Source organism: Lichenostomus cassidix, chromosome 7 (assembly GCF_008360975.1).
Source record: "Lichenostomus cassidix isolate B80296 chromosome 7, HeHo_3.0, whole genome shotgun sequence".
Classification (NCBI taxonomy): domain Eukaryota; kingdom Metazoa; phylum Chordata; class Aves; order Passeriformes; family Meliphagidae; genus Lichenostomus; species Lichenostomus cassidix.
Window position 1 is genome coordinate 24,001,902 of NC_139488.1, and position 26,906 is coordinate 24,028,807.

General features: G+C 44.4%; 1 protein-coding gene across 10 annotated transcripts in view; it reads left to right on the top strand.

Moving 5' to 3' along the window:
* Positions 1-1,458: 1,458 nt before the first annotated feature.
* BIN1 (bridging integrator 1) overlaps positions 1,459-26,906 on the top strand; it is a 90,973-nt gene continuing 65,525 nt past the window's right edge. For 3 of the 10 annotated variants that reach the window (XM_085066870.1, XM_085066876.1, XM_085066875.1), the window contains exon 1: positions 1,461-1,739. In XM_085066870.1, coding sequence (XP_084922996.1) covers positions 1,656-1,739 — 84 coding nt within the window. In that variant the 5' untranslated portion in view covers positions 1,461-1,655. Of the gene's footprint in view, positions 1,740-26,906 lie in introns of all 10 variants that reach the window. The other 7 variants (XM_085066872.1, XM_085066873.1, XM_085066874.1 and 4 more) reach the window with 7 other exon arrangements.

Sequence of the window (26,906 nt, forward strand, 5' to 3'; positions counted from 1 at the left end):
ATTCTTCTGTTACTTTACATGGCAGTAGTGTGTGCTACACTATTCCCTGTGTGTGTGAAACTGGAGAAAAATTTTCATCTGGCAAAGTAATGACTGTGTGAAATGGTCTAGGGATGCAGGGAGGTTTGGGTACCATCTTTAAATTAACATAGGTATTTCCATCTTAAGCAAAGGTAAATGCAAGTTTGTTACATATCTAAATTACCTGCAGAGCATTGGATTTGTTGGTACTGTACTGGGTACTGAGTGCACCTAGTATTCAGTCCTAAGTTCCCACAGAGAACTGGGATGAGTGTGCAAAAGCAGGAGAGGAAGGAAAGAAACTTCCTCACCACTCACCCAAGCCCTGGTGTGTGGTACTGACGGAAGCTTGGGGGCCAAGTATTGGGATATGAATAACAGTGCTGAGGTGACTTCCTGTATTCCAGGAAGCAGAACTTTGTCCTAACGTGTAAAGGAACACAGTTTCACAAAAGGTATTTGCCCATTAGCTCTAGCAAAGCACAACCAAAGCCAGGTGGCCAAGAAGGCCAGTGGCATGCTGGCCAATGGCATCAGAAACAGCAGGACCAGGACAGTGATTGTCCCCCTGTTCCTGGCACTGGTGAGGCTGCACCCGAAATCCTGTGTTCAGTTTCAGGGCCACTCAATTCTGGAAAGACACTGAGGTGTTGGAGTGTGTCCAGAGAAAGGTATTGAGGCTGGTGAAGGGTCTGGAGCACAAGTCCAATGAGGAGCAGCTGAGGGAGCTGGGGAGGCTCAGCCTGGAGAAAAAGGAGGCTCAAGGGAGACCTTCCTTATCACTCTCTGTAATTAGCTGAAAGGAGGTTGTAGCAAGGTGGGGGTCTGTCTCTTTTCCCAGGTGACAAGTGACAGAACTAGAAGAAATGGCTCCAGGCTGTGCTGTGGGAGGTTTAGATTGGGTACTGGGAAAAATTTCTTCACTGAAATTTTTTCACTGAAATCCCTGGATGCCCAGGGAAATGGTGGAATCGCTGTCCCTGGAAGTATTCAAAAGGTGTGGGGAATGTGGCACTTGGGGATATGGTTTAGTGGTGAACACAGTGGTGCTGGGTAATGGTTGGACTCAATTATCTGAGACGCCTTTTCCAACGAACCTTAATAATTCTATAATTAAACGATGGAACCCTCTGAAACTGCAGTTTGCCTTTTAAAAATCAGGGGTTTGATTCTCTTCCAGAAATTAAATTTCCCCTTTTGTGCTTGTGAAGATCCAGGAGTAATTGGAAAAGTACATCTGACCTATGAATTTGGACAATCAGAGATAACAGTTAGTGCTACAGATTTCTTAAAACAAGAACGTCGTTTTGCTGCGGGATGAAAGAAGACAGCAAACTCATTCTGCCACCTCAAATCAACCCCTTGCGATGCTTCCCAACCTCCCCTGTTGGCTTCCTGCGGGACAGGCGGCGGCGGGGACCCGGAGGAGGCAGGCAAGCAGGGTGGGGGAAATGCGTCCAAAACCTGCCCCCATGGCTTGTCCCGTTAAGGCAGCACTATCCCTTTAAAAGGCGGCCGGCGGCGGCCGGCGGGCGGGAGGCGGCGGTGACGGCCGGGGCCATCGCCTGCCCGCCGGGTTTTCCCCCCCTTCCTGCCGGTCCGTCGCTCGCAGCCCGTTAAAAAGAGGAGGCAAGATGGCCGAGCTGGGCAGCAAGGGGGTCACGGCGGGGAAAATCGCCAGCAACGTCCAGAAGAAGCTGACCCGGGCGCAGGAGAAGGTAGGGGAGAAGGGGGGCATCCCCGGGATGCGGGCTCGGGAGGGGGGGACGCGGCTGCCGGGGATGACAGCCCTCCCCGGAGCAGGGATGCGTCTCGCAGCGGGTGCTGGCGGCGGGGTGGCAGCTGCCCTCCCTGCCTGCGGAATTCGGGCTCCTTTGCATCCCGAGAATGCCGAATCTCCCCGGTGCGAGCGGCGAGCGTTCACCGTCCGCCTGCGGAAACATGGCATCGGGATCGGCCGGGAGCGGCAGGGAGCGCGCAGCGCCGCACGCTCCTGTTGGATCCGCAGATGCTTATTGTTTCAACAGGAGGAGACCTTCCCGTTGTTGTGGCGTTTAGGTTGTGCTTTATGCAGCGTTTTCGGGAGCAGTTCTGTGTTTTGCCATAGCGCTCAAAGCGTAACCTCAAAGATGGTGAGGGGAGGGAGATGGACACTCGCCCTTATCTTCCAGCAGCATCGCGTGACAGTCGCTGCTTGCTGTACTGACCTTGAGCTCCTCATTTTGGAATGGTGGTCAAGCCAAAGCCGTACGGCCTTTAAAGATTGTGCCGATGTGCCGAGGGAGGGGGGGATTTTGGAATCCCGGGAGCCCTTTCGCTGCTCTCCGCCCACCCCTGTGCCAGCAGAAGGTGCCAGGAATAAGCAATGGATACTTTTCCTGTTCATCTCTCTGGCATGCTGTATCAGATGCCAGACGCCTGCTCTGCGTAGGGATTATCGGGCGTTTTACGCAGGGACATTGATCAGCTGCTTTTATTGTAGGAACGCTCATCTTGGTTTTCAGTGGTTTGCTGCGAGATGACATTGACTGAATAAGGACTGGTGCATCTCTGAGGGAGGGCAGGCGAGCAGATCTGCCCACTGCTGCTCGTGTTCCCTGCGAGTTATCTTTAGCAGCTAGATTTAATCTAGGAGGGTTGGGATTAAATGCGGTGCTGGCCTGAGCCTTGTACCAATCTCTGACACTGCTCAAAAACGCTGCTGGGTCAGAACGGCAGCCCAAACCACTTGGACTTAATGTTGCCCATGCTGCATCCACTACTTACAGCTCACTTACTGAGACTGGGAGCATCTCTTGAACTTGTCCGAGTGATTGGAAAAAACCCCAGTGACTACCACTATGGAGCTGCAGCAGCAAGGTTCACTCTGTAGACAAGAGTGAGCATGGCCACATCTGTGGGTTTTTTACCCTACTGTTGATCCATTGGGATCAGGACAGGGAATCTGGTCCACCCTGAACTCATCACAGATGCTAACTTCATTCTGTGTTAGCCACCAGATGGCAACCATATTTGTAACTAATACTGGGGTAGGTGGTAGAGGCTGAGCTCCCTGGCCTGCTGATGAAGTTATTGTATTTTAGTAGAGCAGTTCGGAGCCAAGTGTGGCCTGCCAAGCCCTTCCGTGCCTCTTATCAGAACACACTCAGGTTCTTTTCCTCGGGAGAATTTTCCACAAGTTTCTGTCAGCTGTCGATCTAGCTCACTTCCTTGCTCACACCCTAGTGGTATTTGGGGATGTGTGAATGACAATAATAATCGAGAGTTAGCTGTGTATTGCAGGTGGTTTGCTTGATTGGAAAACTGTTGTTTGTCTCTTTGCGAAAAGAAAAGCACAGCTTGTTTTCTTCTAAGGAGAAGAAGAAAACAACTGCACAGCACTTGGTAACACAAATTCTAGGCTCTTCAGCTGTTGTTATCCTGATGCAAACAGTACAACCTTGCTCTCTGGGCTCTCAAAAAAGAAAAAAATGGCATTGCTTGCTTCATCATCTGACTTGCCTCCTCATACTGCTACAGCATTGTCTGTAACAATTCTTCTTTCGTGAAGCATTCAGTATTTTACCCGTGTCTCTAAGGGACAGATGTTCACTAAGGCAAATACATCAACGTTAACTTTCAGGTCGTGAGGAGAGATACAGCTGAGTATGAAGTGATGTGGAAGCACCAGTGGTTATGACACTCTGCTCTTGTGGTGTTTAGTTCTAAACTGTGATAGTGTGTTTAGCAGGAGGGGTGAACCATGTGTCAGGAGATAAGGACCAAGTGTTAAATTATAAAAAAGAAAAGGTAAGCAGAGGTGTGTAGAGGTGGATCTGGCAAGACAACTTGAAAATGTGTTAGGTTTTTGTGAAAGGATGTTGGCTAGGGTTCAACTTTTCCTTTTTGAGGCTTAAACAAGCTGACTGTTCCTTTTCCATATCGTATTTTGATTTGAATTGAGGATAAAAAAGTTCTTCCCTTCAGAATATCTCCCTCTCAACTTGAGCCCTGAGGCTTTGACCTCAGCGGTTTTCTTCATAGTGAATTTAAGCCTTGTGTTAAGCAAAGAATGATGTCTCTTTGTTCAATACAGAATTCACATTGAAACACTGTACACATCCTTTCTTCCCTTCTGAGATGCCTATTATGTAAACTATGTAAGATATTCCTTCAGAAGTGCTATTTGTTTTGAGCCGTTCAGCAAAACTATTGGCTATTTTTGGAAGACACTTTAGAAATTCCACAGGAAATATGGGATGGAATGGTTCACTGTGCTTTTTACGAATGGACTGGACACCAGTTTAACCTCTGTCTCAGAGATAGCCTGAAGTACAGTATTTGGCGATAATTTGCCAACTGTCCAGGGAAATGCATCAAATAAGTTGATGCTGCTGTCCAGAGTAACTCACCTAGCTGAAAAGATCCATGCAACTGTTGCTAACTCATCACCATTTGCAACTAATTAGGATAAATTTGGATATTTAGGCTGAAAATTGTAATCTGTTCATCCTGAATTTAGCTGAAGGATTTTCAGACTGAGATGTTGAACTCTAGACTTTTCGTAATTCTAAACTTCTTAAATATGAGTAAAATTGTAATGCCCCCAATGTCACAGTGTCTTAGAGTGAGCCTAGAGTTTGCAAGCTCTTTTAAACTTTGCCTGTGAAGCTCTGAAGTTCTTTTATTCTTTATGTCTGTAATCCATCATTTTGATTAAAGTTTGTGTTTCTACTTTATGACCAATTTTTATCGTAACACTTTTGAAAATTTAAAAAATCTCCCCAATTTCCACAATTCTCATTTTCCTCTAATAATGTCCTGTTTCTGGATGTGTCTGTCTGCACATGCAGGTTTTTGCTTTGAACAAATTCAAACAGCATCTTGGTGACTTGGTGCAATCCTGGTGTGAGCTTAGCTCCTCTGCGGGGTTCCAGGAGGGAGCTGAGCTCAGCAAGCAAATTATTGGGGTTTAGTAGGTTGGCTGGTGGTGAGGGTCCTTGTCATAGGATCAAGCTCTTTGCTTTCCTTTAGCATGTTAGCCAGAGGTTCAGAGTGGAAAGATGGTATTGGATTTATGGGCACTGACTGTTGATTTACGTTGCATACAGATTAATAGCTCTGTCTGAGGAGATGAATTGTAAAGTTGACATCAGAAAGAAAGAAAGCTTTTCTGCCTTGGGAGATTTTTTTGTGTGAAGACGAGTAGAAAGGAATGAACTTATTTTTACTTAGAATGAGCGTGGGAAGTTCCTATCCTAAAGTAGTGGTGGTCTCTCGCTCTCTTTTCATTAGCATAAAGCTGGGCAAAATGAGGAGTGTGTGTTCTGTGACATGAACAGACTGCTGTACTTTGTCATGGATTTCTTCTGATATACCAACAAACCAAGGCATCCTCTTTTCTCCCTCTCCATCCCTAACCAATGGGGAAAGCTTTGTTTTCCATGTAGGATCTGGCAAAATTTAGTTTGGACATCCAAATTCCTTTGCGTTGAGGGCTCACATTTAGGTCTCAGACTCTGCTGCTGACTTGCCGTGTTGCCATTAAATGTCACTTCTGCTTTCTCTTCTTGGCTTTGTTAATTCCACTGATGTTTATTCACATCTGAAGTTTTTCTCTTTAAACCATCTGTCAGCGCAAAGTTCTGCTCTCCTTTGGCTGCACAGTCCAAGGAGGCTGGGCTGTAGTCTTGGTCTCACAGATTGTGGTTTGGGTGGAACAGGGTTTGCAGAAGGCATGGTTTGCATTTTGAGTTTGCCCTGATAAGACTTTTTTTTTCTTCTCCTAAGTCAAGCTCCAATAGGTGGAGCATGGTAGGAGGAAATACCTGGAATGAAATCCCAGCCCTGTTGAAGCAGGTGGGAGTCTATACTAATGAGCAGTACCCAAGAAGCTTAAAGGAAATTTAAATACAGCTGTCATCACGATTCACCTATCAGAGGCTCCCTGAACTGTAGAAACTCTGCAGATGGGGAGGGAGCCTTCCTATAAAAATGGTGGATGCAGAAAGCTCTCTTATTGTGAAGTATTACATCTACCTACTTTAGAGAAGTTCCTTATTAGTTTTCCTTCAAGGATCCTTCTGTCTTTCAAAGCTTCTATGGTTTTTTCTTTCTTTTGCACAGGGCAGGATGATTTGGTGGCAGTCTGTCCTTCTGTGCCAGCGAAGTACAAATAGCCTGAAGAGCTACAAGTGTTGTTCTCTTACTGATCTGGCAGGAGAATTAACGTTTTGTTTTTTCCCTTGGGGACTCCCCAGATGACAAAGACTGGGCTCTTTACTTTGTGTGTTAGCTTGCTTTCTCAATGCAGGGCTTAGGTGATGGGTAGAGTCTCAAAGATACTTTGTGCCTAAAGGTTGCTGGAAAACAGGCACTGGATACAGGAGGAAGATCTGAATTAATGCCCCTAACGTTCGGATTATTCCACTGTGAGCTCAGACTGTATTACTGGTATCAGATAATCTACATGGTACAGGGAGGAGGTGAAATAGGAAACCAGGCTCCACATGTTTCCTTGCCCATGGAATAGTTTGATTGGCAGGGCACTTACAGTGCCCTGCTGAAGGTGCCCTTTTGTCTGGCTATTGGCAACAGATTTCTTATATGAGGCAGAATCTGATGGATGGATGGATTTTCTGATTGGAAATGGCTCAACCCTATTCCTGGTCACTCTGTCTTCCCTGTAAGTTCTAGTCTTGCAGCCAGTCCTCTTCAGCACAGTTCTTGTGAAATCAGGTTTATAAAGCAGGGTCTGGAAGATCTCTTTTCACTGGATGACATCAAAGCTTGTCTGTCCTCTCCGTCCATCCTGCGTGCTGACTGTTAGGCAAGGTTTGTGTATCCAGGCACAGATATTTGCTTTCTTTCCCATATCATGATTGCTCTTCAGCTGTGACTAGCAAATGACATGGCTAACCAAACTGTTGGGGAAAGCTCTGTGCAGCCTGAGACGTTCAGCATCTAACTGGACTAGGGTCTTTGGGAATAAATGCAAGCTTTCCTTTGTTCATCACTCTTTGGGTAGAGACACAAGACTCTGTTGCTTGGGATCAAATGTATAATAAAGCTCTGGTTCTAGAAACATTTGGAGTGACAAGAAGGTACCTTAGGTTAACAGGTATTAGAGTGGCTATTTTTTCCTGCTGTTGTGATGGTGACCAGACACATGAGCTACCCGTTGTGTGAGTTCTGCAGCTTTGCAAGGATCATCTTACAGTCCTGGCTGTCTACCTGTACATGGAGGGATCAGCCTGTCTTCACAGAAGTTCTGTACTGGCAGCCTGACATGGTCACAAAGCCAGACTCAATTTGCCCAAGCAGAACAGACAGGTGTGTCATCCTGAACTGGCCACAGCTCAGCCCCTAAGTGGTCTGGCCAATTCAGGGTGTGCAGACCAGCTGCGTCTCGTGGGGGATAAGACTGACCAGCAGACTGTGCATTCTCCATCCCAGAGCAATGAGATAGGAACAAATACTAAAATATGAATAAAGCGTCTTGGAGCATTGCTGGCAGGTAGAACAGTGCATCAAGGTCCATTCTGATTTCAAGCTGTGTTTTAGCCTTTCTTTGGGGGACTGTAAATTTGGGTTTCTCTATCAACTAAAATCTTGAATGCAAACCTGTACCATTCTGGCATTCCTACTGCTGAACTAAAAGGGGTCATCTCTCACAGGAAGGGGTTGGGAGAGAAAAGAAAGAATGGAAAGAAATTTCCATTGTCTTGCTACTTAAAATCAATTTAAAATGTGTTATTAGTTGAGCACTTGATACTGTCAGAACAGGAGAGAGGAACCTCTACAGATTTGCCTGAGCTGTTGGCAGTGATGCAAGGGATGAATAAATCTTGTCAGGTGTCTTTTCAGCAGGTGCATCCAAGTGGCTGGTGGACCTCAGACAGTTCAGGTTTCCCTGGGCACTTTCCTAGCCTCTGAAGCTGTTTGATCTTCATGTAGCTGGCAAGTACTGCAGGGTAGGTCCTGTGCTGCATTGCTGGGAAAAAAGTCAAAATGTATTTATTAGCAGAAAATAGGATTAATGAGTATTTGTTTTTTGTTTTGAGATATATTTTCATCATGCCAACTTGCTTGCATAGTTTTGTTTCTTAACTGCGACTCAAAAAGTACCTCTCTTTAGATTTGTAGTTCTGTGGTCCAAGGGAACAGCCCTGGTAGTTGTAAATAGAAATTCTTCAACTTGCTTGGGTTGTACAGTAGTTTAATTTATTTTCTTCTCTCTTTTTTTTTTTTTTTTTTTTTTTTTTTTTTTTTTTTTCCTCAGTTTCTCCTTCATTATGTTGGGAGCTTGCATTCAGGAAGGGATTGCCAGAGCAGGGAGTTGTATTTTGTGGAAAACTTGGAACCCACAGCTTGGGACATTCACAGACCTAGACAGAGGTCTCACAGTATCACTATGAAGCAGCTTTATGAAATGAGGAATAAGTGCTGTGTTTCCTGAGATCTCAGCTAGTACACACGTGCAACATAGAATTTCCTACTGTTTAGGCTGGGCTGGAGTAAACTTTACTCAGAGCTGCAGCAGGGAGGTTAAAGTTTCTGGAAGTCAGCATTTCCACAGAAGCGCCGTTGGGAGAGCCATGAAAGCCAGACAGTGTCGCCTTTCTTTTTGTCCCATTCTTTACAAGAAAGGAGAAGTCTGGGTGGCAGTGTGTTCTTAATATAGGCTGCCAGGCAGGATGGAGAGTGCAAACTTCACCAATAAGGAGGAAAGCAGCACTTAACAGCAACTGATCCCTCTGAAAACTATGGGCTGTATTTAATCTCTTGATATGCAGAAGTGCTGCCCTCTCTGCAAGGATTTGACATGCAGTTTCAGAAAGCTGGTAACCTGTTCTGAAATTATGTATTTTTTTGTAATTCTGCATTGATCATGTTTGGTTTGTTTATTTTAAATAGGTTTAGAACTTCTTGTTAAACTTGCTTTAAGAGCCGCATTAGTTTCTCAGTTGTTTTCAAAGTTAACTCCTCAGGAGGGAGATTAGAGATTGATACAGCTGAAGTACAAACATTTTTCACTGGTCAGTTGCTAATACTCTGCTTTGAACTGTATTAGAAGGAGCTGAATGCTTGTTTGCCAGCAGGGATGGAAAGGGAACTTCAATGGTACAGAAACTGCAGTGTTTGAAAACACAGCTAAAAGTGTTTATGCTTTCTGGTTTTTTTTTTTCCTTTGTACTACTTGGCTTGATTGCACATTTTATCAGGCCAGAAACAATAACGCTTGACTTAAACAACTCAGAACTGAGTTGGATGGTATTTACAAAGTGAAATAGTGATTCTTCCCATTGGATTTACTTGGAATGGTGCCAGCAACAGATGTAAACTTATACCGAGTAAGATATAAAAGACTGATGTTTGAGGGAAATGTTGATCTGTGCGTCCTTTTACTTAACAGATATGCTGGTCTTGTAGCTCTCCGGTACCTTTGTAGGTAAAGTTAACCATTCCTGTAAGTTGTTATAACTTGTAAAGTCTTGATCCTGCCAGCTCCAGGAGTCTTGAGTGTGGAAGGACTAACCTTATTTCCATTCCTACTTCTTCAGTCATTGTGGGAAAAATGGGCAAAACATTGAGGAGAAAAAAAGAGTATGTATTAAAAAAATTGCAGGGAATTCCTTTCCTGAAATTTGAACATTCAGCTCATTAATTTTGAATTTTCAGGCAGTAAAATGTTGTCTTGGAGAGATACTCTCTTTCCCCGCTCTGGGTGCAACATGACCCCTTGGTCCAAGTGTTGAGTCTCTCACAAGAGGCACAAAAGGGGTTTGAGTTATTTTACTGAGGGACAGCATATTTCAAAGGTTGCTTGATAATACATTTTTTGAAAAATTCTGTTGAGAGAGATGGCAGCTTCCATAAGAGGAACAGTGCTCAAGAAGAGTGTAAAATCATTCAGATGGAGAAATACACTTGGGTTCTGTACTGAAACACTCCTTAAGGTACAATTTCCTCAGCAGAAGAGTGAAATGACTATTCTTTGGTGTATTGAACTGACCTTTGCAGTAGAATACTAGGGATTTTTCTCTTTTCAGTCTATTTAGACTGGACAGCCATTGTGAAAGGCCAAGCTTAACTGTGTGTTAATAAACTTGAGCTATTAAAAGGATGTACTCAGTCTGATAATGTTTCCTTCATCATGCATGCAGTCAGTATGATTATTTGTTAGTATCTGCAGTGTGATTGCATTATGTATTGCCAAAAAAGGCCATTCCCTATTCTGAAACAATTCCAATATAAACATTGGACAGTCTCAGTTAATAAAGATAATTCTGGTTTGTTTCAGTAAAAGTGTATTCCAAAAGACTTAAAAGGGTTATCAGAAATTTTTGCAGAAGTTTGTTATGGATTGTTTTGTAGGCAAAGTTGCACAGCTATTTGTGAGCAGTAAAATTTTTGTGAAAATAGCTGAAGAAAGTGGAAAAAGAGAGTCTTTCTTTGGAGAGGAAGACCAGTTTATGTGCAGGGCTGGGAGGGGATGGTTTAGAGGCCTGACTGTGGTGGGAGTCAGAAGGTCAGCGGGGTGACATGATCCATCAATCACAGAGCTCTGGAATGGTGTGCTGCACCCAATTGCTCGTGGTCTGGGACTTCTCTGTGAATGGATGTCAGAGTCAGTTGCCAGACTAGAACTTTTTGCCAAGCTAGAGGCTTTTGCTCTCCTTATTCCATGACCCTTGTTGTCCATAAATAATTCAGGGAGGAAGTGTGTGTTATCAGGGCTGGATGCCCTCATGATGAGACTGTGGATATAGCAGGTTACAAGAGCTGCTTTATCATGCTGGATGAAGGTGACGTAGAGCTGGGGTGTTCTAGCTGGAATGTTTTCTGTGCTGGCAGTCCCAACTCTCCAGTTGACGCCTTAATTTTTGAGGAGGCCCTTTAGGGAGCACTTTGTGGTGTTTTTCCTCTCCAAAACCAGTATGGCCCAGTTTCTTAACAAGTGCTCAGGCAAAGAAGCTGATGGACTTAGCACTATTCACAGCAGGGGAACTTGGCCTATCAAGCTGTAATTTGCTGTTCCTCATCCTTCATTTCTGCTGAAGTAAAAGCAGTCCTCTTGGGTGGAAAGGAGAAGAGTTGTTCAAAAGCTGCCTGGGAAGAACCAAGAGCTGATCATCTGTTGATCCATATGTTCACACTTAAATGGGAAAAACCACATTCTGTAACTCAACCTGGCCCTGGAGGGCACTGTTCCTAAATCATGTCTGATCCCTTGCAGCTATCGCCTTCCAGCACAGGGAATTCCAATAGCTGATCCAAATGTGTGTCTTTCCTTCACCCCATCATGCATGTATCATGTTCCAAATCTGCCCTACATTTGAGAAACTCTCATCCTTGTTTAGCAATGTGGTTGTGAGCCCATGAAGGAGCTTTACTGGCCTCTTGAGGGCTCTGCATCCAGTCTGGCCCTTCTGGAGTTGCTCTCTAGCATTGTTTTGCCTTACAAGAGCTCTTCTGCCCCTCTCCCTCCTAGCATGCACCTGCTCCTTTATCTCTGTCTGCAGCTCAGCCATGGCCTCAAATGCCTTTTACGTTTTTTCCTGATTTGGTTGCTTCATTTTGCATTAGGGCCTGTGTAAAAATAAAAATACTTCTTGCAAAAGTATCAGCATTTAAAATGAGTGTTGCAGAGGAGGAGGCAGAGGAATTGAGAAGGGGGATTTGTGCAAACAACACTATTTATACTATCTATTCCTCTTGCTAGTGTTACTGTTGGCTATAGATAGGGTTTAATTAAGCTATGTTAAATGCCTACCCAAGTAATAGACATTGATGTTGTTGAAGCCCTGTTGCCTGGAATGTCACATTGATGCCAGCTGAATTAAGTGATGCCATTTGGCTTTATTAATTACAGAGCTATGATGTGGTGACTATCTAGCTTCACAGTTGTGCCACATTTTTGGTCTCTGGTGTATGCTTAGGGCTGGGGCAGGCTCGAGGGAGGGTGGAAATTTACCTGCTTTCTCAGAGACTGACATTTCCTCCTGCTTTATTTTCAGGGTGTTGATAGATAGATGTTGTCTCTGGTTTCTGGTTTGTTGAATAGCATGAACTTGGGAATACAGTGTTTTTAGCTGCCTGCTTTGAATGAGAGCAAACCAAGTAGAAAAAACTTGCCCAGAAAGTTAGGAGTTAGGCATACAACTGCATGTGGCTGAGATGGGCTGGTGTGACCAGCACACCCCACAGCTGAGGGGTCAGTGCTTTGTCTCTGGGGCAGTTCTGTGGCACAGGGGTGGGGGAGTGGTACTCATGTGCAGTTTGTGCACCCCAGACTGGACACAGACCAAGGCTGACCCTAATAGAGCCTGTGTGCCTTCTGGTGAAGCTGAGTTTTCAGCACCCCAGGAATTGGGCCATCGGCTTAAGGTGTCAAGATTAAAGCATTCAAAGTCTGAAAACTCTGCCTTAAGCTCTTAAGATTCTTAATCTCCCACACTTCTCGAGGCAGGTGCCTGCTGCTGGCATTGGGTTTGTTCTGGTGGGAGAAGTGACCACTTCTGAATGGTTATCTTGCTGCCCTGTTTTCTGCTTTGTACAGCTGCTGCTGGAGCACTTTCTTTGTGTCTGCATCCACTTGCCTTAGATAAAGTCTTGTCTTTGCCAGACTGAAGTTTGAGCTGACCCAGCTACTCCTGCTGGGGCAGCAGTTTCACATCACTCTTAAACCACATCTACCACTGAGACGTTTCATCTCCAGCTGCATCTTTTCCTCCTCTGTTCTGCTTTCTGCTGCCCCATTACCAGCCCTCTGCTTTTGCTGCTTTACCTGTTTTTCTTTTAAGTCTCTCCTCACAAAGGTACATTTTATGGTAATTTCTGGATGGAGGACAAGAGGGGCAGCAAAAAGTATGGTAACAGGGAAAAGACTAGCAATCCACAGGTCCCCAGGACAGTGGGGTGGTACCTGAGCTGGGGCATTGGCCTCACTCCCAGTTCAGCTCAACTAGACCTGTAGCTAGCATCTAATTTCCTAATTTTACATAATTTTCATAATTTTTATACTCTGACTCTCTGAAACCCCTAATTGAAGGCTGTAAAACAGATGAGGAAAAAGTTGGAAGTGAATTTTAAATCACAGTTGCCTGAATTTGTTTTCATTCTCAAAAGCTTGGGTGGTGAAAAAGCAGGACATTTTCATGTCCCGTAAGATAAATGGGGGGGGTGAAGAGTAAAGGGAGAAGAGGGAAATATCTATGCTTTCTTCTTAACTGCTAAAATCTGTAAAGAAAAAGAAAAGATAAACACCAATATTTTTTCCTAATAAGGTTTTATATAGCAAGGCAAGCTCATGTATTTATAGAAGGGAGGAAAAAAAGTCCACTTAATAACACAGTGAGTTAGACCTGGAGGGAAGATGATGTATCAGTTGAATATTTGGGGGTGGATGAGGGGGTGGGAACATAGACATATTTAAGAAAGAAGAAAGCAAGAAATAATTCTTGTTTCAGTTTGTTATATAATGTTGGTTATAGCTTAGGACCAACCCTTGAATTCATGTTAGAGTTCAAACACAGTGCTTGAGCTGTACCTACAGGGCAGGCATAATGCAAAATGACCTAAAGAAGTGAGAGAGAGAGAGGAGTAACATAAGATAAATTGACTAATGTAGGAGGAGCCTTTAAAGGGAACCTGCTTTTGCAGGTGGTTGGATGGCCTAGGGGTAGGCAGACACTGAACTGCACTGCAAGTGTGTGAGCAGAGCACAGTGTGACTGCAGAGACCAAGCATCCTGCCAGGGAGAAGGGGAATTGCTTTTCCCTGCTGTCTGTCACAGCAACACTCCTGCTGGAGCATCACTGAATTTAGACTTGACTGACGATAGGAGCTAACCTGCAAAAACTGTGGGTGAAGAAGGAGGGAGAAACAACCTAAAATGTTGAAAATAGTGAAGGGACTAAAATCTTCATATAAAAAAAAAATCCTGTAAAGTCAATGCTAGATGCTCACCACAGGCCCCAGCCAGTTTGCAGTCTTGAGGGTTGTCTCTCTTCTAAGGGTTCTCTGTGGGAGAGGAGATGCTTGGTTTGAACCTGTGGTTTTGTAGGTAAAAGAACCTTTAATCTTAACTGGTAGCCCATGTGCTAAGGTGGTGAGAGAGTGCTTGCAAAACATCCGGAGAACCAGGGATTTATTTGTGTATTTCTGTAAACATGTTGTAGGTTGCCTTGAGGAAAATAGCTCTTGCATCCTGGAGATGTGTTCTTCTGTTTTCCTAGACTCACAGTATGGCTCTTTTCTAGAGAAAAGCAATCCTTATAAAGGCTGATATTAGACATACAGAAGGTGCATTAATTTTCTCTTGCAACAATGAGTGCAGAATTTTAAGCTAGATCTTTGCTTCTACTCAGACTTCAGTTTAGATCAAACAACTGCTATTAACCTATCTCCATGGCTGGCTTTTTGTTGCAATGCTGTTGGGGCAGTCTCCCACTTGTACTGGCCTTTTTGTTATGAGAGCACTTTCAGAGGTTAGTGCTGCATCTCAGTCATTTCTGAAAGTCACTTGAGGGATTTTATGTAAGAAGCGACATCCTTAATGTTAGTGTCCTAACCTAACCAATTTTGGTTTGTTTTTAATGTTAAATGGCAGCACGAAACAGTTGTTACTCTTGGATGAAAAGCTTTGTCTTTATCCATGATCATTGAATTCACTGAATCTGAGCTCGTCAGGCTGGCAGGAATGGGTGAAAAACCTGCCCCCTTCCAGCCTGTTCATGCACATGGTGAGCTGACTGTGATCACTGAACAGGAGGGGGAGTGAGGGCTGAGGATGTGGCTGCACAGATTAATGAGATCTAACTGGCTCTTTTCCTGGGACAGAAGAGAAAACAGAATGTTACTTGCCACCTTAATTTCAAGGTATTTGATAGGTGCTAACAGCAGCTTTCCATTTCTGCTGGTTCATGGTGCACAAGTTTGGTTTCTCCTGCAATGGTGCCAAAGCCTTCTTTTCAGTTCCTGCTCCAAGGTCAGTGCTACCAGGGAGTCAGAAAAGCAGCAAAGCATCACCAGTTGTAATGGTGAAGAGTCCCAGTGTCTTCTCCCTCAGTGTTCCAGTGCACTGACTTTTGACAACTGCTGTAGTATGGATGCTAATGACCTGGAGAATTTACCAGGAAAGGAGGGAAAATCATGCTGCTAGCTCTTCTCAAGTTGATTTTCTTTCACACAGGCACAAATGATTCATCCAAAGTCACTCTTAAATTAGGTGAGATGTGGTTGGTGGAGGAGAGGGAACACTTCGTTTTAAGACTGCAGTAAGTTGCTGTCTAGCCAGGTGTACTTGAGTATGCCAGGAGACTCAGCAAAAGTGCCTTTTCTGCAGTACTCATGTCCTGTTCTGAGGAGCTCTCTCCATAAATGGATTATTTGGAGACTCTGGAACATAATATTCCCAATCACGCTACCTGCAGGGTCACCATGCCCTCTAACACAACTTGCAGACAGAGTGGCTTTGCCCTGTGTTACCTGTTTAAAGAGCATTACTCTGATTATCCAGGAGGCTGGATTAATGGGAGTTAATATATGCTTGAAGGAAGAGAGAGGTGCTCAGGAGGTGAATTTGGGCTGGCAGACTTGGTAGCAGAACAGTGCAGTCTGTTTGTGAAAAAGTCAACCAAAGAAACAGCTCTGGGGAGCTGACTGGCCCTGAAGAGCTTGAGGAGGCAGATAGTAAGGTGCTTCTTTGGGAAGTTGGGTCATTAAAACTGTCACTAGTGAGTTGTGGCGATGTGTGGGGCAGCCAGTGAAGTCTTCTGGTAAAAAACATGAAAAAAATAAAAGGTCCCTCTGTCCCTCCACACCTTGGATGCTAAATTGGAACTGCTCTGAAACCTCTGTGTTTCCTAGCTCCAGCCCTGTCCCACAGTGTGAGGAACAGAATCCCACTTGACAGGACACTGGGGTCTCAGATGGGAGGCATTTGGATCTCTACCATCCATGAGTGGACAGGGTTGGTGAGGAGCTGCCCCTGTCTGTGGTGGACAGAGGGAGTGCAGGAGTGACCTGGCCATCAGAAACCTTTTGATGGTCAATGGCTGAGAGCAGCACAATGTGCTGGGAGTTGCACAGGCTGCTGGAAGGGAATGGGAATGTTCTCCTGGTCACAGGAGAAGATCTGATGGTGTAAAATGAACAAATGTGTTTTAGGGAGCTTAACAGAAAAACAGGATCCAACTGCACTAGGGGTAATGAAGAACAGGAGAGAGTGAGGGCTGGAGTGAGGCTTCCAGAGGAGGAAATGAGGCTTTTTTCTTTAGGGGAAATGACACCAGTTCCAGCTCTTAATCTAAAAAAGTGCTACTTTAGAAGGACAGGTAAGAAAGGGATTGCCAGAGAAATCCCTAGAGTGTGATGGTTTGCCTTGTTTTTCTGTAGCAGGTGTTTATAGGACTAAGTCCTGCCCTTGAACAGGTTCTTAGCACCACTGCTGCCCTTGGCAGAGGCTGGATGTCCTCACAGCCCAGCAGACACAGATACTGGGCCCCTTGGTCAGCAAGGAACAGCAGCACAGCTTGGTTGCTTGAGTGAGTTAAGGTTTCACCATCGTGAATGGGGCTGTGAATGAAAACCAGGATGGGACAGTGGAGTGGCAGGCCTTGGGAATAAAGCCCTCCTTGAGAGCCTGCAGAGTCTGCCTGCCAACCTGCAGTGATGGGCAGTGGCAGGGAGAGGGACAGCTGACCTCTCTGTTGAGGGAGGAACCCTGCAGCACATTCTTCAGCCCAGGGATGGCATGGGCCTGAAGCCAGTCTTGCTGGATATGGAAAGGTATCAAAAGCATTGATGGATATTTTTGGCCAGAATGACTAGGGCTGAGGGTTGAAGGGACCAGAAAAGAATTAACTGTTCCTGCACTTTCAGTCTCCTGATGCTGAGGAACCAGGTGTCCTTTCTAAGGGATGACTAATTCCTTGTTTTATGGAGTGGAGAACAGAAGAAAAGCATTTTTTCACCTCATCAGATGAAACAAGTACTTCTTTTTGGTGGTGAATTTGTCATGTTTGGAACCTGTGCCTTCAGAGCTTACTTCTCTGTTCTTCCTTGAGCTGTTGGTGGATCTGTGGCACTAAGACATATCTTTGTAGTGTAAACATCAGCTCCCTTGCACATGAAAAATCAAAAGACTTGAGTGATGTCGCTTTCTTTTTTTTAAAAAATAAGGTTGGAGTTGGAGGGAAGGCTGTTCAAGCAGAGGGCATTGTTCAGTTGCTCTGTGCTTATCAGAGCTGGGCTGTGCATATTTATCAAAGTCCTTCCTGTTCCTTCCCTGACCTGTCCCCTCTGTTATTCCCTCCCATCCCTAAGATTTTTTTCTATGGTGAAGCTGCTGGGGAAGATGCAGAAAGGGGAAACCTGGGGTCTGAAAGATGTGCAGACTCTTGTGCCATGCTTAAAGCACTTACCTGTGAGGAGTCTCTGGATGATGGGAGATTAGAAAGTAGAAAAGAGGGTGTGTGTCAAGAGAACAAACTCTTCTTTAATTTCTTACCCCTGCTGCTACCTCTCTTAGTTTTCTGACTATAGTAACCTTGTGATGATATTTTTATTTATGGGATATTGTCCCCAGTAATCACGGTAACTTTTATTTTAACCTCATGTGCATATTCTAATCCAGACAGATTTTTAGTGTGTTATCCTGAAACTGTGGCCAGGATAAGCAGGGATGTTGACAAGTGGTTGGAAACACGATGAACATGTATCAAAACAGAATCTGTTTTCATGGTGACAGGCTGAGAGATGAAAATTCATGTATGGTGCTTTCTGCTGCCTTTGCTGCCTGGCTCTATGGCTTTCTTACTAAAACCCATTGATCTGCTTTCTGTTTGTTGCTGTCTTTCTCTCTAGTGTTCCTTCTAGTTGTCAGTCATGCTTGGATTGATTTTGCCATTTTTGTAAAGGAAAAAAAGGTGCAAGCCAGTTTATCCTCTGTTCAATCAACTGTGAGGGTCTTGCAGGGGGGAGAAGAAGAGGAGGAGATGGTGTGAGGTCAGTCAGTTCCTCTGTTCTTGTGCTTTGTCCTTGGGGCATGTTGCACCAGTGCAACTCATTTCTTTGGGCTTCAGAACTTGTTCCTGCTAGTAACATGCAGATGGCAGGAAAAAGAGAGGGTTGGAGTAGCTGTGTTTATCTACCTGTGTTAATATATCTTGGGACCAATATCCCTGCATCCTGCATGCTTCAATCCTGTCTTGCCCAAGCAGTAGATCTCACCTTGAGGATGACCATTTGGGAATATTCTTTTGGACCCTTTAGACTGGTTTTCACTTTTTTTGCTTGGTGTCTTTGCTTTTTAGAATGAAAAAATCCTGTGTGGCTGAGATGTAGCCTAGGCAAAGCTGTCTCAAGGTTGCAAAAGTAAACAGTTTTTCATCCTGCCCTCACCATTACCCAGTGCTTGAAACCCGGAAGGCTGAAAGAGAGCCAAGAACATAATCAACATCTTTGTCTCCTTCAGCAGTAGCTGCAGGAGCCAGCTGGACTTGCCTACCTGCCAGAAATGTTATCTTGCAAGAGTGTACTGCTGCCATACACAATGGCCCTAGCAGTGGTAAGGGACAGTGTTTGGAGCTGTTAAATTAAGCACTTGATTTTTTATATTGTGCCTTCTCAGAGGCTGTGTGAGAATACCCTCCCCACTCTGATGGAAGGGAAAGGTAATGATACAGAAGGGCATCATGGTTTGTACAAAACTGAGCAGTGCATCTGTGACAGGGGCAGTTTCTCACTGCAGGTTTTCCTGGGTTTGAAGGGAATTGTGACAGTTTCTGATTTCCTTCTGTAATAAACATTAATGTTTATTATTGACCTGCATGTAATTTAGGGTTGCTTTGTACCACTGTTGCATACTCCTTGTACGGCTGTGGCTGACTCACTTGTTCTCTAGAGGTCTCATTCTGACATCTTCAAATAATGAAGAGGAAGTGGTTCTGTGTTGGGGTGAAAAAAAAATCTTCAAACAGATGTGTGCCAAGCGTTTGCACGTAGCCTGCTCTTCTCCTGACAGTGCTGCTGTGATGTGGGTGACACTGCCCTGCTCTCTGTAGCAGAAATGTACTGGGTTTGTGTTGTCTATGCTGGTGAAGATTGGCAGAGACAAACTGCCTGCTTTCAGGGAGCATCTTTGGCTTATTTATGTCCGTGCTCAGAAGTGAGAGATGAGAAAGAAAGTGTTTTGTGCTTGCACTGGGGCAGTACCAGTGCTGTTGTGTGATGTGCTTGTTTCTTTTGATAAAGAAGAAGGTTCTGTGTTTGTTTCAGAGGAAGATGTCCAAGCATTTCACGCTTGTCTGCAGGTGCACATGGAAAAATAGCTGCAGCTGGATGCTCCCTTTCACAAGAAACTGGTGATCAGCTCTGCTTTTTCTTTTATGTCTTCCTTTCATCTGCTTAGCAAAGTGCCTAAGGCCTGGACAGCATCAGCTGCGCATCATTCCTACTTCCAATCACATCTTCCTTTCAATCCCACATTGTAATCCCCAGCCATCTCCATACTTGGCAGAAAGACAAGTGCTTATGGCCTGAATACCCTCCTCAGCTACTGAGAAGGGCTTTCCCCAGAGAGATCCAAGGGAAGCCCTGGAAGCCTGGTCCTGTCGCTGTGCTCCCAGCTCCTTTTTGTTGTCAGAAAGCGTGTCCCTGCTTTGCTTGTGTTTCCCTGCTCTTAAAAAACCTGAAGCTGTCACATCAAACAACTCTTAGGAGCTTTCTGTCCTCTAATCACAGACCAGCCCAAACATGGGCAGCCCTTCCTCTTCCAAGCTAAGACTTCCTTCTCAGGATCTGTGCTATTCCACAGTAATATCTGTTTAGTTGTCATTCTAGATTCTCCTTGTTCTATTTTTTCTTTTGCTTCCATCATCTTTAACCTTTGCCAGTGGCAGCTGTGCAATCAGACCAGAATCCAGACGAAGCTGCACCTTTGATCCTGGCCTGCATTTAATAATAGGGCTCTAGTTGTTACTGAGGAAATAACATTACAAGGTGCATTGGCTCTTCTCTCATCCAAAAGTTTAATTAGTGATTTGGCTCTGAAGTAGTTGTGTGGAATTAGGGACCCTGGATAGTGAGGAGTGCACTTCCTGCTCAGTAATAGCTGCTGCACTTGGTATGTAATATATCTAAGTGAATAGCATGTAGTAGATATGACACCAAGGTCATGCTACCTGTGAAACCTCTGGATTCTGAGATTTGGCTTCCTGGTTTTCTTTGTCTCCTGGGAGCATTTGATAGTTCTGGTACACAGTCCAGTTAGTTTTGGCTGCCCCAGAGCTGGATATTGGACACTACATGGAAGCTGGACACACAGAAATGTTTTAAGCTCTTAACTGCTTTCCAAAGCTCATCCTGACAGTAGCTACCACAATTGCGGAATGGTCTCATCAGTCTGAGAAACAGTCTTAAAAAGCTAGATAACTTTAAAACCAGTTTAGCTATAAAAGCAATTTTGTAATAGTTTAGATACCTCTTCAAAAATCTGATAGTAATGAAGTCTCAGGAACCCAGTGCTCAGTTTCTTGAAAGGTTTGCCTTGAGTGGACAGAAAAACCTACCCCAAAAGTTATATGAACTGTGAAGATAAGTGGTAAAGTTGGTTTGGAGCTTTGCCATTACAGTTTTATCTCCATAATATTGGGTCATACTCTGTGTGGCTTAGAACAGTAGATTCACTTTTTTTTTTTTTTTGGAACCACTTGAACCTCAGTGAGAACTTCAAGCCTTATAGAAAGTGTGTAAAAACTGAGAAAAACTGAGGTTTGGAAATGACTCTTGGTGAGCAAAGCCAAAGTTTTCAGTCGAAAAACTAGTTCCGAAACCACTGAATTTAAATGGGTTTATCTGAAATTGTGGCTGACTTATCTGCATCTCCCTTGTATAACTAAGAGTTTAAAAAAAATTCAAATGCTAAGACCAGAATTCAACAGCTTGTCTTGAAAAAGGCTTGGCAGTGATTTTCCTTCTTCAGGAACGGGTGGGAAATTTTTAGTGTTGAAATACAAGTTTAGCAAGTCTAAACCGTAATGTTTTCCAGAGACTTCACGGATAGAAACAAGACATTATGCTGAGATAGCCCAGCCACTGATCTAGCCCAAAATCCACCCTCAGTCGTGTGACTTAGTGAAAACAATGGCCTAACAATTTGCAAGAAGGCATAAGTACAGCAGTGTTGCTTGGAAAATCAGTTCCACCCGTTGTGAGCCAGGCTGGGACATCAGAAACCATTGGTTGCTTTCAAACCAACCTGTATTGCTCTTTTGAATTGATGTTTGTTTCTCAGTCCTGGTTCAGCTTTTACCCCTTGCATTCTTCAGTCAGCACAAGGAGGGACAGTGATATAGTCAGGAGAGAGTCTGGGAAATGAGGCTTTTTCAGTGGCCTTCTTGGGAAAGCTTTGAAGTATTCATGAAACTGTGGCCTCTGCAAAGACTTCTCTGTGCTTTGGGAATTTCTCCAGTCCAAGGCAGATTTTCTTTTTATCCCTGAGCAGGATAGTTCCATTCTGGAAATGATGGTGGAGGGAATGTTGTATCCATCTGTGCTGGAGAATGTACTTCAAAGGAAGGTCCTGTTGTTTCTTGCAGGAGATGAATTAAAGCAGAACTCTGACTCTGGAAACTGCTGCCATCAGGTCTCTCTCACCTGGAAGTGATTAGGCGGCAATACTTTTGAATGTTTTGTATATTTAAGCTGTCTACAGAAGATGGATTCCATGTCTCCTATCCAGTGCCTGAAGGTTTTTAGGATGGTACTCTTCTTAAAAGCGAGGTCCCTTTGATATGCAGCCCCCCCCAGTGCAAGTCAGAGGTGCACAGAAGGTAGGAACAGCCCAGCCTATTCTTTGCTGGCCCATCCTGTTTCCTAGCACTGCTGGAATCGATCCCTGTTGATTCTGGCACAGTTGCACGAAAGCCACCAGGGGACAAAGGCTCCTTTTGTTGGGAGCTGCAGCCCGGGGCATGGACGTGCTTCTCAGCACTTGCCTCTTGCTGGGGCATCACGCAGTGATTCCAGTGTGACTTCAGAGCCCCCTGGCATGCGTGTGTGGTTCGTGTGTCTCAGCTTGGAGTCGCCACACTGACCAGAAACTGTTTCCTGTTGTCATATTCTGGGAGAGGGAGAAAACGCATGAGGTTGAGGTTTGCACAAGAGGAAACTTAATATTGGGTGAATGTGACCCTTTATGGCCAGGTGCTGAGAACAGTGAATCCACAGGGACAAACATGTTCCACAAAGATGTTGTTCCTTGTTCTCTTCTACCTTCATTCTTAAAGATACTTCATGCAGCTAATCTCATTTGTGCGTTTGCTTTGTTTTGGGGTTTCCTTTTGTTTTTCCTAAGCCCTGTCTTTGTTCAGTACTAGCATTTAACATCTTTGAAGCTCTGCAGGCTGAACATCACTGAAACTAAAGTGTGGTGGTTGGTGGGGAGAGGTGATGGAGGAGCAGGTTGGGACTGAGGGAATGAGCTGGGGAACACCCACCTGGTACAAGAAGTTCTCCTCCCTTCTCAGGTTTCTATTCCCCTCCATGGGAGCACTCCAGTTCCTCCTGCTCTTGTTTGACTGTGGTCACACAGAGCTGCTTAAGGAGTGGGAAGTGAAACCTGTGGCAGGCTAGGGTCCAACAGGGAGGTTTTAGTCTGTGCCCATGACTGATGAGGAAGAGAGTTAGCAGAGCACCTCTCTTGCCAATAAGAACTCAAAAGCTCATGTTTGATCTTCAAAACACTGTTTTGAAGGACCCAGCAGGTATCTTCAGCATTGTCCAGTGTGGTAGGGGATGGAGGAGCAGCAGCTGACAGCAGCCTCAATGCTTGTCTCTTTCTTGCAGGTGACAGCAGAAGTATTTAGGTGATGGCATTCACCTCGTGGGAATGAAGGCATGGAGATGTGTGCACATGCCATTTTTGTTTTCCTGAGCTACCAGTGTGGATAGCAGCAGCCGTGGAATGCTTGCTGGTTGCTGTCATGATTCATTTTTATTAAAACCACGCTGAGCCAAAATTAGTGTGTAGGAGCTGCCCAGGAGGCTGATGTGGCTGTGCTGGGAGGACACCCATATGAGCCAGCACACAGCACATGCTGATGCCTGCAGCACCAAAGACTGAGGTGTGTCCTCACCCACTCCCAGCAGTGACCGCAGCCATGACCTGAGTGTTGCTGAATGTGGCTGAAGTAGGAGCCTTACTGGATATATAACATGGAATGTGGCATGTTTGGACAGCTGTACTGGCAAGTCTGGCATGGCTCTGTGTTTAAAGACCAAGAAATATCTTACTTAGTTCCCCTTACTTCTGCCTGGGAATTACAGATAACAGAGAGGCCTTTATAAGGTTTTTAGAAAGAAATCTCATCACTATAGTTGTTTTGTTTTGTACCCCACTCACTTCAGGTTTAAGTCTTCATTCGTAATTGGAGTAGGTTGTGTTGTGTTAGTCTTATTGAGGTACTTCTTGTGTCAGACACACCAGGGACTGGCTCCTGTTGGAGGGGTTTGACTTGGCAGACTGTGAGTTGTATCTAAGGTGAAGGAGGTTTTTTCCATCCCTGTAGCTGAGTTGTATGTGAATGTGTCAGTGGGATTGAAGGAGGTTCCCTCAAAACCATGAAGAGGAATGTACCTCATGAAAAAGTCTCATCCGTGTTCCAGATGGACTAGAGCAGGGCTTCAAACCTCTTCTGGGGTCATGGGGCCTTATTTTGCTTTTCCAGGGGTTTGGCCTTCTCTGTAAATGCCATGTATACAGTTCATTTTCCACGGTTGTTGTTCATTGGCCTTGTGGTCTGCAGAACACATGCTGAAAATCACGCGACATTCTTTTGTGTTTATTGCCAGATCTGTAATTTCAACTCAGTATCTTCTGGTCTTGCTGTCTGTTTAACTCTCTGTGCTGTTTACAATTGGGAAAAAAAGGCTGGGACATATGTGTCCATATTGCTGCAGAGTGAGTCCAGGACTAGAGATGCATTGGGAGGTTCTTTGGTCCAACTTCTTAAGTGGATTGTGTACTTGAATCCTTCCTGGTCATCCAGCATAGTACAATGGTGTCTACTGCATGTCAGTTTAACATACTGAATTTGGGATGTAATGTAAGAAGCTTTGAATGCTCTTAGATACTGGCAGGGGCTTCTCTGTTCTGTGTGTGGCTTAAAGTGTGTAAGGTGGGGTTTCAAGGCACTGGCTCTTGGTACTGGAGAGGGAATCTAGAAAAAGTTTGTGAAATACAGAAATCTTGGCATAGAAGATTTAGTGACTTTAGACACAAAGACGTCCTGATGGTGTTCTTGCAGCCCCTGTTGAATGATTGAGGGGACTGTACAAAGCTGTGCAGTTGGTGGTGGCATAACCAAGGGTGGGCAGCAGGGAATGCCTGTGAGATCTGAACAGGAGTGATGTGGTTTAAGAGGGTTGCTGTGATCCAGAGACAGCCTGAGTTGTATCTAGGCTTTCTGCCTCCCAGTAACCCTTTACAAATAAACTCTTGGGCAAGAGGAGATAAAAGCAACTAGAAGCAGTTCCAGCCTTCCTTTTGTGAGTGCTGCTAGCAATGTGCCTTAGCCACAGAAGGTCAGCAAGGCCTTCGGGCTCCAGACAGACATTATGATTTTATTGTTAGCCTGTATAACAAGATTAGCACCAAATGACTCGCAGAACTAGTCAGGTGGTCTTTAATCTTCTGTATCTGGGTTGGTATGAAGACATTTTCATTATCATGACAAATGTTGTGGCTGAAAACTTTGACAAAATCAGGTCGTTAGTGACAAGTGTTTTCTGTAGGAACTCTCAACTTTAATAAAAAAATTGAAACAGTGATGGGTTTCTTTTATTTTTTCTTTATTTTTTTCCTTTTTTTTTAACAAAAAGATGAAAATTCCCACAGGAAACCCATGAACTTGTTGAAGTTTTTGGTGGGAGAGAAATCTCTGTTGTGAATCCAGAGGTGGTGCTGAACTTCCTGACTGAGGGGGCAGTGGTTATCACAGCTGAAGCTACAAGTTATATGAGGTTTCCTTCTGGTGTGCTGGTTGCTTTCTGATTCCTGGGATTCTTTCACTTATTTACTTACAGATTGCAAGATCCTAGCGATTGATCTGGCATGAAGGTATAATTCTCATTGTATTAATAAGTAGGTGAATCTTCATAATAAATGAACTCAATGTTAAATAAAGTTTGTGTGTTAACAACCCAGATATTCCTCTTTTTGTTAACTGCTCCTGTGTTCATGGCTGACCTTTATGCTGCAAGACCACAGGGCACAGCAGAGTTTGCCCCCATGCAGGAGTGAGCTAGGATCCAGACTAGAATATCTTTATTTTGTCTCCATTTCAAGCTTCCTGTAAACAACACAATTGACAAAGTCAAAGGAATAAAATCAGAACTACCCTGAAAATATCAGTTTATGTGTCATGTTGAAATTGTTGTAGAGTTTTCCTTATGTTGAAGTGAAGTTAATCCCATATTTTAAAATGAGAAACATTAACCTATGTAAATACCAGGTGACTTTTGCTTATCAAACACTGTGATGGGATGGGGAAGGGAGTTGTATTTTAAAAGTGGAGATCCTGGGTTGATAATGAAAATGCAATTGGAGTTAATAATTTCTGGCAAGCTAACCTGTCTTCCTTATAACTTTTCATCTCTCCGCTCTTGCTTATTATGTGGGCATGATAAGTTTATGGTTCTTCATTGTAACAGCTCAAGAGGTTTGCAAAGGACTTTGATTTGCACAGCTTTTGTAGGAGGGAGCAGAGGAGCCCAGACTCTGACCCCCTGAATTTCCAAGAGGCCCCTTAAACCCCGTTTGAAAGTGTGCTGAGGGCGAAGTCAGCTGTGCAGGAAGGGTGAGAACTGTGTGCCCGACTCTCCTTGCAGGACCTGGGACCGTTCAGAACTGTGGCACTGCTTCTGTGTACCAGTTGTATAATAAAAGCGTGTGAAGATGGTGAACAGAACCCAAGCAAGAGGGAGGCCAGGACACAGCAGCAGGGGGATATCACTTGAGCACGCGGATGTCTCATTCTAACTGGGTGTAACTGGGATGGGCAAAGCAAATGCTGGTATTTTGTGACACATCCCTGAGTGATATTGCAGGTGAGCTCAGCCTGTGCTTGGTTTAGCCCACTAGTGTATGCTGCTCTGCAAATCAGGGCAGCTGATTTGATTCATAGATGAAATGTTGTTTTCTATAAATCCACTTGGAAGTTTCAGGCCTTTCCAAGTGAGGCTGTAATGTCAAGTAGTGGCATGTGGAGCTGGGCCCTGGGAGAGCTGCAGGTTGTTGACAGTTCCCCTGGTTATTAATGGCCACAGCAAGGGCTTGCAGATTCTGAGAATAGACCCAGTGTTTGCTCTGGGGGAGACAGCTGACAATGGTGTTTGATACAGCAATATGTCTCTGCCTGGCTTTTGATTGACAGTAACACAAACTTGTTCTCCTCCCAGCCCTGGCTTAAACCTGGTGACATTTACGGCAGAGTTAACTTCTCAGGTCTAAGTTTAGATGGTGATTTTGTGTTTGTCTGCCTGTATGTGCTTAATAAGATACAAAAACAGGAGAGGCCTTCTGCAAATGAAAATGTAACAGGAATTTCAAACCGTGGCTGAATGTGAAAGAGGGAGGTGTTAAACCTTCATGGATTTGCATGGACAAGTTGCTGGAGATTCTCATTTAAGATACCGGAGTGTTAAAGGGTTATTACGTATTTTGGCACTTTGGGTTTGCTCTCATTAAATGCATGGTAAATATTTATAACTGTGCGGCTGTCAGTATGACTAGGTGGGTTTGGGTTTTTTTGGACAAGCTGAATGTAGAATTGGCTGGTAGCCTTAGCCCCACCTGTGCACAGCTAATGACATGTTTTGTGGGTGTATGTCTGGAAATA